The 8,377-nt window shown below is 41.3% G+C and overlaps 1 protein-coding gene across 1 annotated transcript in view; it reads right to left on the reverse strand.

Moving 5' to 3' along the window:
- The window catches only part of NEB (nebulin), a 94,348-nt gene that overhangs the window by 8,833 nt on the left and 77,138 nt on the right, over nt 1-8,377 (reverse strand). The window contains exons 113-122 of the mRNA XM_033516201.1: nt 8,052-8,165; nt 7,823-7,927; nt 7,306-7,410; nt 7,085-7,189; nt 6,244-6,336; nt 5,114-5,206; nt 3,909-4,001; nt 3,332-3,424; nt 987-1,079; nt 387-479 (exon numbers count right to left, since the gene is read on the reverse strand). Coding sequence (XP_033372092.1) covers nt 387-479; nt 987-1,079; nt 3,332-3,424; nt 3,909-4,001; nt 5,114-5,206; nt 6,244-6,336; nt 7,085-7,189; nt 7,306-7,410; nt 7,823-7,927; nt 8,052-8,165 — 987 coding nt within the window. The remainder of the gene's footprint in view (nt 1-386; nt 480-986; nt 1,080-3,331; nt 3,425-3,908; nt 4,002-5,113; nt 5,207-6,243; nt 6,337-7,084; nt 7,190-7,305; nt 7,411-7,822; nt 7,928-8,051; nt 8,166-8,377) is intronic.

An 8,377-nucleotide genomic window follows, 5' to 3' on the forward strand; every position in this document is an offset into this window, starting at 1 on the left:
ATTTCCCCATCCCAAACCCATCCCAGCAGGTTCAGGGACCAGAACTGGGACACAGCCACGGATTTGGGTCAGGCAAGGAATGGTTTGGATTTGATACGTGGGAAAACCAGAGGGAATAAAAAAATAATCAAGGATTGAAGCGATTAATAAAAGGAAAAGCAGATGGAAAAAAAATGTGGCAGGAAGAAGATGGGAAGAAGGAATCTAAACTCATTAGTGGGATGGAGCTAATTGAAATAAGTCAGTGATTACAGAGGAAAAATGGCAGAACACAAGGAATGGGATGATCTTGTGTCAATCAATCACTTGGGAGTTAAGATTATTTGAAAATCAATTAAAAGGGATTTTTTTGGGTGGTTTTTTTGGCTTTTGAAATTCAAAAATACCGAGCTAAAGTTTTCTTGATTGCGTTTGACCCTCTCAATCTCGGGGGTGACGGGGGTGGGGGTTCCTGTCCCCAGCTCCTCCTTGTACAACACCTGGGGGGCAACAGGGCAGTCAAAAAGAGGTAAAAACAACCAAAAAAAATCTGCATTTGATGGAGGGAATTAATGGAATTTTATGCTCACTATATGTACTAGAAAGCAGGAAAAATTAGGGAGCATAAATCAGTTATTAATTGTGATTATAATGAGTTTGAGAATAATAATCTGCTTGGACAGGCTCCAGTGGAGGAGCAAAGTATTATATATTATATATATAATATATTATAGTATTATAGGAAGGGAATTTAGCAAGTTATTAAGGAAAAAATGGTGTAAAAATGCAGAATAGCTTAAACTTCAGGGAAAAAAATTACTGCACATGAAACATCCAGTGTTAAATTAGAAGAAAAATATTTTAAAAAATAAGCACATAAAATAAAGTGCCTGAAAACATAAGAGCAGAAAAGGATTTTTTGGAAGTTAATTTGAGAGGATTTGAAGTTTGCAGGGGTTAAAGAGTTACAGAGGACTGGGAGCTTTTCTGAAATGATAAAAAGATACCGAGCTAAAATTCTCCTGGTTGCGTTTGACCCTCTCCATCTCAGGGGTGACAGGAACTGGGGTGCCAACCCCCAGCCCCTCCTTGTACAACACCTGTGGGCAGCAGGAGTGTGGAAAATTAAAAATAAAATAAAATAAAATAAAATAAAATAAAATAAAATAAAATAAAATAAAATAAAAAATAGAAAATAAAATAGAAAATAAAATAGAAAATAAAATAGAAAATAAAATAGAAAATAAAATAAAATATGCAATATGAAATAAAGTAAATAAAAAATAAAATTAAATTAAAATAAGTATAAAATATAAAATACCAAAATAAAATGTAAAATATAATATAATAAAATGAAATATAAAATAAAATACCAAAATAAAATAAACAAAAATAAAATAAACAATAAAACCATAAAATATAAAATAAATATAAAATACCAAAATAAAATATAAAATAAAATATAGAATATAAAATAAAATGTAAAATAAAATATAAAGTATTAAAATAAAATAAAATATTGAAAATATAGAAAATAAAATAGAAAATAAAATAGAAAATAAAATAAATAAAATATGCAATATAAAATAAAGTAAATAAAAAATAAAATTAAATTAAAATAAGTATAAAATATAAAATACAAAAATAAAATATAAAATATAATAAAGTAAAATAAAATATAAAATAAAATAAAGTAAAATGAAATATAAAATAAAATACCAAAATAAAATAAACAAAAATAAAATAAACAATAAAAATATAAAATTAATATAAAATACCAAAATAAAATATAAAATAAAATATAAAATATAAATTAAAATAAAAAATAAAATAAAATATAAAATAAAATAAAAAATAAAATAAAAAATAAAATAAAAAATAAAATAAAATAAATAAAATAAAATAAAATAAAATGGAAGGGTAGAAAGGAGAAGAGAAATTAATATTGTGAAGTTCAAAGTGGGGAAAAAAAAGTGTTTTGCTTTGGTCAAAGCTCAGCAAAAATCCCCCAAGGAAAATAACCAGGTGATGATGCTGTTCCCTGACCGGGGCCAGAGCTGCTGGAATGTTCCAAGGCTCCTGGAAATTCCCTGGCAAAGGTTTTTCCCTGCTCCAGCTCTGGATGTGGCAGCTTTGTCTCGGGACTGAGGGAGCTGCAGGGAGCTCTGTCCCAGGAGATCTGTCCCTGGAGCTCTGTCCCAACTCTCTGTCCCAGGAGCCCTGTCCCAGGAGCCCTGTCCCAGGAGATCTGTCCCAGGAGATCTGTCCCTGGAGCTCTGTCCCAGGAGCTCTGTCCCAGGAGATCTGTCCCTGGAGCTCTGTCCCAGGAGCTCTGTCCCAGGAGATCTGTCCCAGGAGCCCTGTCCCAGGAGATCTGTCCCAGGAGCTCTGTCCCAGGAGATCTGTCCCAGGAGATCTGTCCCAGGAGCTCTGTCCCTGGAGCTCTGTCCCTGGAGCTCTGTCCCTGGAGATCTGTCCCAGGAGCCCTGTCCCAGGAGATCTGTCCCAGGAGATCTGTCCCAGGAGATCTGTCCCAGGAGATCTGTCCCAGGAGCNTGTCCCAGGAGATCTGTCCCAGGAGATCTGTCCCAGGAGATCTGTCCCAGGAGATCTGTCCCAGGAGCCCTGTCCCAGGAGATCTGTCCCAGGAGCTCTGTCCCTGGAGCTCTGTCCCAGGAGATCTGTCCCAGGAGATCTGTCCCAGGAGCCCTGTCCCAGGAGCTCTGCCAGGACTGAATTCCCGCTGGGATCGGGGCTGAGGGACCCCAGAGCGGGCACAGATTCAAACAGAACCTCACAACCCAGCGGTGGCATGGTGCTCCTCAAAGCCAATGTGTCAGGAGTGGGGATTCCCAGCAGGAATTCACTCCTGCAGCAATTTTCCCATCTCCACTGGATGTTCCTGGTGTTCCTTCATGGCCTTGGCCTGGGAATGTCACCCAGCTCCTCACAAAGAGCTCGGGACAGCAGAGACCTCTCACCACTTCCAACCCAAACATTCCCTGACCCCACGAGTCGGGAAGGGTTGAGATCCCATTTTCCATCGGCAAGGGGGAGGCTGGAGGTGCTGGAAGGGTGGATTCTGCTCCTGAGGAGCAGTGACACCGCTCCCATGAGGAATATTTCCTTAGGAAGCCAAAGAAGGCTCCAGAGCTTTCATTCCTGAGGTGAAAATCTCCCCTCTGGAACAGTGGCACAGTTCAATTGAGGGGAAAATGAAAACATGAGGATGCTGCCAGGGCTTCAGGGGTTTGATTAAGGAAAGGCTGCTCCCAGCACAGCCAAGATGTGACATGGAGGAGTTAAAGGGTTGGGTTTGGAAGGGGAACAGGGTGTGGAGATCCCTCAGTACCGAGCTGATGTTCTCCTGGTTCCGTCGGACCCGCTCCATCTCCGGCGTCACCGGCGTGGCGGTGCCAGCCCCTAAACCCTCCTTGTACAACACCTGTGAGGGACAACAGCAGTGCCACAAAAACCCCACTCAGCACAGGCCAGAGCCACCAAATCCCACTGTTATGGGATTGTGTTTAGAGTTAGGATCGCTCGGGATTCATCGCACGCTCGTTCCAGAGGCAAGGATTAAGGAAGAGGCTGTGGGGGATTATTCTGTGAATGGGTCACTGCAGAGAGGAGAGAAAGGCTCAGGGTAAAACAAACGTGAGGGGAAACACCACAACTCCACAGGGATGTTCTGCTGCCCAGTTTAGCTCAGGAAATGCCAGGATTATTTTCAGGCAGGTTTGTTCTTAGAAGAAAAGCACGTGAAGGTGTAAATCCCCCCAAAAGCACAAACAGTGGAAGATCAACGAGTTAAAACCCTGCCAGGGCACAGCCAGGACTAAACCCCTGAGGAAGAACAAGGTTAGGGTGTTAGGAGCACAGGATTATAACAACATCCCGTTGTTATAACTCCTGCAGGCTGGAAATACCGAGCTAATCTGCTCCTGGTTGCGTTTGGCTCGCTCCATTTCTGGGGTCACGGGCGTGGGGGTGCCTGTGCCCAGCTCCTCCTTGTACAACACCTGTGGGACACAAGCACCAGCAGGGTCAGACCAGCCCTGGGGACATCCCTCACCTCTTCTTCTGGGATTACAAACCCAAAAATTATTTATTATACAGAAATAAAACCACAGTTTGCATCCCTCAGGATCTTTATCGGCACAGTCAGCAGCTCAGAGTGATTTCCCTTCAGTGTGTCCTCATTTAAAGGACACAAATTAAAATATTCTGCTGAGCCTACCCTGAGAGGGATATTTTACTTTTCATCTTAGTTTAGGAAATATGAAAAAAAGAATTACTTTTCAGGCAGTCAGCATTTCTTTATGGGATTAATAATCAGCTTAACCTTTTCTGGAATTGTACAAAAATTTCATTGTGGGCTTAATTAATTTTCACTTCTGTTTGTTTGCACCACTATTTTACTTTGGGTTAAATCTCTAGGAAACAAAACAAACTGAGTACCAGCACTCATGTTATGAGGTTTAACTTAACCTGCAGTTATTTGATTTTTTAAAAATGTATTTTTCATGAAAGGAGATGTTTGTGGAATAAACATCAACAAGTGCACTCACAGCTCTTCTTGCAAGCAGGAAAATCCTTGTACCAAAACAAAACTTGCACCAAAACATTAAAAAAAAAATAAATTCCCTACTTGGTGTCATTGAAACAAATAAATCAGTTACAGAGAGGGAAAACAACTTGTGGTGAAGGTTATAGAAAATGAGGAAATCATTTGGAAAAACAACTCAGCTGTCCACAAGTGAGCTGTGAAATTTACACTTGACTGGATTTGGGAAAGTTTTGTTTTCCTTTATAATTGTCATACAAAAAGGCTCCAATTGGGTTTTATTCCCCTCAAAGTTCTGTCTTCCTGATCCCTTTTTTTCCCAGTCAAACTTGGACACACAACCTGGGTGATTTTTGTTCCTAGCTCAGAAAAGGCCACAGAGGAAACACGGGCGGCGACTGATTGGGATAATCCCTGTAAAACTCAGGTAATTTCAATTTCCTGCTGCTGGCTGCAGGGCTCTGGGAGAGCTGGAGCTTTCCCAAAGGGAGGAGGCTGGAGCAGGGCCCTGGAGGGTGCAGGGAGCAGGGAATGAGCCAGCTGATGGGCAGGGAACGGGGACATTACCGAGCTGATGTGCTTCTGGGTCTCCTTGACGCGCTTCACCTCCGGCAGGTCGGGAATGGGGGTCCCTTTGCCAATGCTCTCCTTGTACTTCACCTGCAGAGAGCCAGGAATCAGGGAAAGGAAAAGCATTTACAGGAAAGATTCCCAAGGTTCATAAAGAGTTTTATCCTGATCTGGAGAGGGAAAGTTTGAAGGATTTCACCACCTTCCCCTCGCCTTCCCAAGGAATCTGCGCCAAGGCAATTCAGCTGTTGAGTCACTGGGAATGGCACTGAAAGGGTTTCATAAAACCAAATAAATTCCTTTAAACCTGATGCTGTTTGGCCTTTCCAGCAAGCCAAGGAGGATTTGGGATGTTTAAGAACCCCTCCTATTTAACCAAGGTGAGAATGATCACACAGCGTTCCAGCAGTGACGGTGCCATTGCATTTCTGCTTTGCTAACAACAAAAAAAGCCTTTCACAAGAACATTTTTAACACATTCTGCATGAACAAACTGGCTGCTGTGTTAGTGCAGGACACTAAGTGACACCACCATTCAAAAAGAGCATGGAGGAGGTTTTAGGAGCTTTGAAATAAAATTAATAAGTAAAATTATTCCAATTTTAGGCTCCCATGACCTTTCAGATAACATCCAAGTTTGCCAGGACAAAACAAATCAAAAAAATCACCACCAGAAAATTCAGCCTGAGCAGGGTAAAACAGATTTTCCTGGGAGATGGTCCCACCCTCGAGCAGGTTGTGGAATCCTCATCCTGTGGGATGCTCCAAACTCAACTCATCCTAAAGCTGAGCCACAGGGTTGGAATAGATGATTTCAACACATCCCTTCCCACCTAAATATTTCTTTTTTTTTTCTGTTCAAACTATGTCTGGGATGAGATCAAATGGACAGCAAGAGCTTTTGTGGTTTAGGAATGGGTTGTGAGTAAGAAATGGAATGTTAATCATTAGAGAGGTTACTGTTAAAGTAACAAGGATGGGAAAAACTTTCAGAAAATCACCCTTAACTTGGGTTATTGCCAAACCACTGTTAGCAGGATGTAAAGAAAGGAAAAAGATATAAAAAGAGAGATTATTTCAAATTGAATTAGAAGTAGAATGAGTATTAAAAATCAATTCTTGTATACCGAGCTGATATTATCCTGGGTTCGTTTAACTCTCTGCATCTCTGGGGTCTTTTCAATTGTGGTTCCAGTTCCAATATCTTCTTTATACAAAATCTTAACGTTTAGAATGAAGACAACAAGGTTAAGCATCCAAAACACAACGTTCTTGCTCCCAGACACTGAATTTGGGCACAACAGAGCAGCTGAAAGTTCAGAGGATCCACTCTGGTGGCTGCCTCTCTCTGAAAGTGTCCAAAGTGAGCACCATTTGGGGAAAAAAAAGAGCTGATTTTTTATATTTAATGTTTTTTTAAGTAGAAGATAAGTTATACAATAAATCAAATTATCAAATATATTTCAGTAGAATATTCCTGGGCTAGTGGAAGGAGTCTCTGCCCATGGCAGGATGGAAGAAGATGAGTTTTAGGTCCCTTCCATCCATTCCATAATTCCATAATCAAAACATTTTAGGATTGAAGATCATCATTTGCTCTAATTTGATTTATACAAATATTTTCCACTTTGTTGATGGTGCTGGAGGCAAAATGCCACAGGAGACTTGAGGCACTTGATGGCAACAGGAACTGGGCAACAACTCAGGCACACAGAGCACGAGGGGCAGCAGGACAGGGGAACAGCACAGAGGAAAGGGTAATAATTATATTAATTTACTGAGGGATTGTTTATCACAGCTGTGCCTGTCAAAGAGGGAAATCACCCCACAAAAACAGCAGGAAAAACACTTTACAAAGCCCAGCTAAATCTACTGTACCTGTAGCAGAAGCATCAAAAAATTGTAATTTTATTAAAGATATTAAACTCTACTTTTTAGGCTGAGGAGTGAAGACAGGGGTGACCATACCGAGCTGAAATTCTTCTGGTTCTCCTTCACCCTCAGGATTTCTGGGGTGTCCTGCACCACTGTGACTTTTCCTTTACTGCTCTGGAGGTCTGACTGATACTGAAGCTGTGGAAAGGGAAAATGACAAATGTTAATTTTATGCTGTACAAATTCTCTCACGATTTTCTTCAAAGATGAGGAAAAATATGTTGAGGTTTTTTTTTATTAATTTCTGGATTTACCATGCTAAAGTTCTTCTGATTCTCTCGGACTCTCTGCATTTCTGGTGTGTCAGCCACAGGAACGTAGTAGGGCATGTTCTTCTCTGCATCTTCCTTGTATTTTTTCTGATGGAAAACCCCAAATGGATTAAAATAGAAACCACAAAAGCAGCAAGAAACAAACTGGAGTTATTTGTTGTTGAGTAGTGCCCATCTTTGTGGAGATGTGAGTTCTCTGTCTGATAGAAACTGAGATTATGCCTCTGTGCAAGATCTATTTTAGACAGCAGGTTATTGAGGAGTAGAAAGTGAAGAAGAATCTGCTTAAAAAAGAATTAGCTTTGCAAAGCAAGAGAAATTATTGTGTCACCCGACACAGCAGTGAAATTAATTTGATTATTGCTGTAGAATTCCAGAGCTCTGGAAAGATTTGTTCCCTGGTGCCTCCTGAAGGTTGTGAGAGGTGGTTATTTGGGTGTTTAATTAGTATTTCCTGGAGTTCCCACATGAGCAGGATTAATTGCTTCACTCAAGATACCTGGCTGGAAAGGTTCTTGACCTGCTGGGCATGAATAATCTCTGGAGTATCAACAACACTGGTGTAGTTGGCTTTCTCCATTTCTGCCAATTGTTTGTATTTGATCTGTCGGGCAAAGCTCACGTTTAGGGGCCTGGATCATCTCTGCACAACAACTCACACTGGATTTAACCAGAAAAATCCAAATTTTCCCTTAAAGAGAGCTCAGGGAGGTGGAGGTGCCACAGACCTGGCTGGCGATGTCGGTGGCGTTCTTGGCCCTGACGAAATCCGGCGTCTCCAGCGCCAGCTCGGTCAGGCCCTTCCCACGGATCTCCAGCTCCAAGGCTTTCTTGTACTCCTTCTGCAGGGGAACAAAGGGATGGGGCATGGAAAAGGCTGCAGCAGCTCCAGGTTCACAGCCACAGACCAGGAATAGTGCCTGTTCCAACCAGGAACAGCAGCAATCCCAACCAGGAATAATGCCAATCCTAATCAGGAATAGTGCCCATCCCAACCAGGAATAGTGCCAAGCCCAGCCAGGAATAATGCCTGTTCCAAACCAGGAATAACACC

Source organism: Parus major, chromosome 7, assembly GCF_001522545.3.
Source record: "Parus major isolate Abel chromosome 7, Parus_major1.1, whole genome shotgun sequence".
NCBI lineage: Eukaryota > Metazoa > Chordata > Aves > Passeriformes > Paridae > Parus > Parus major.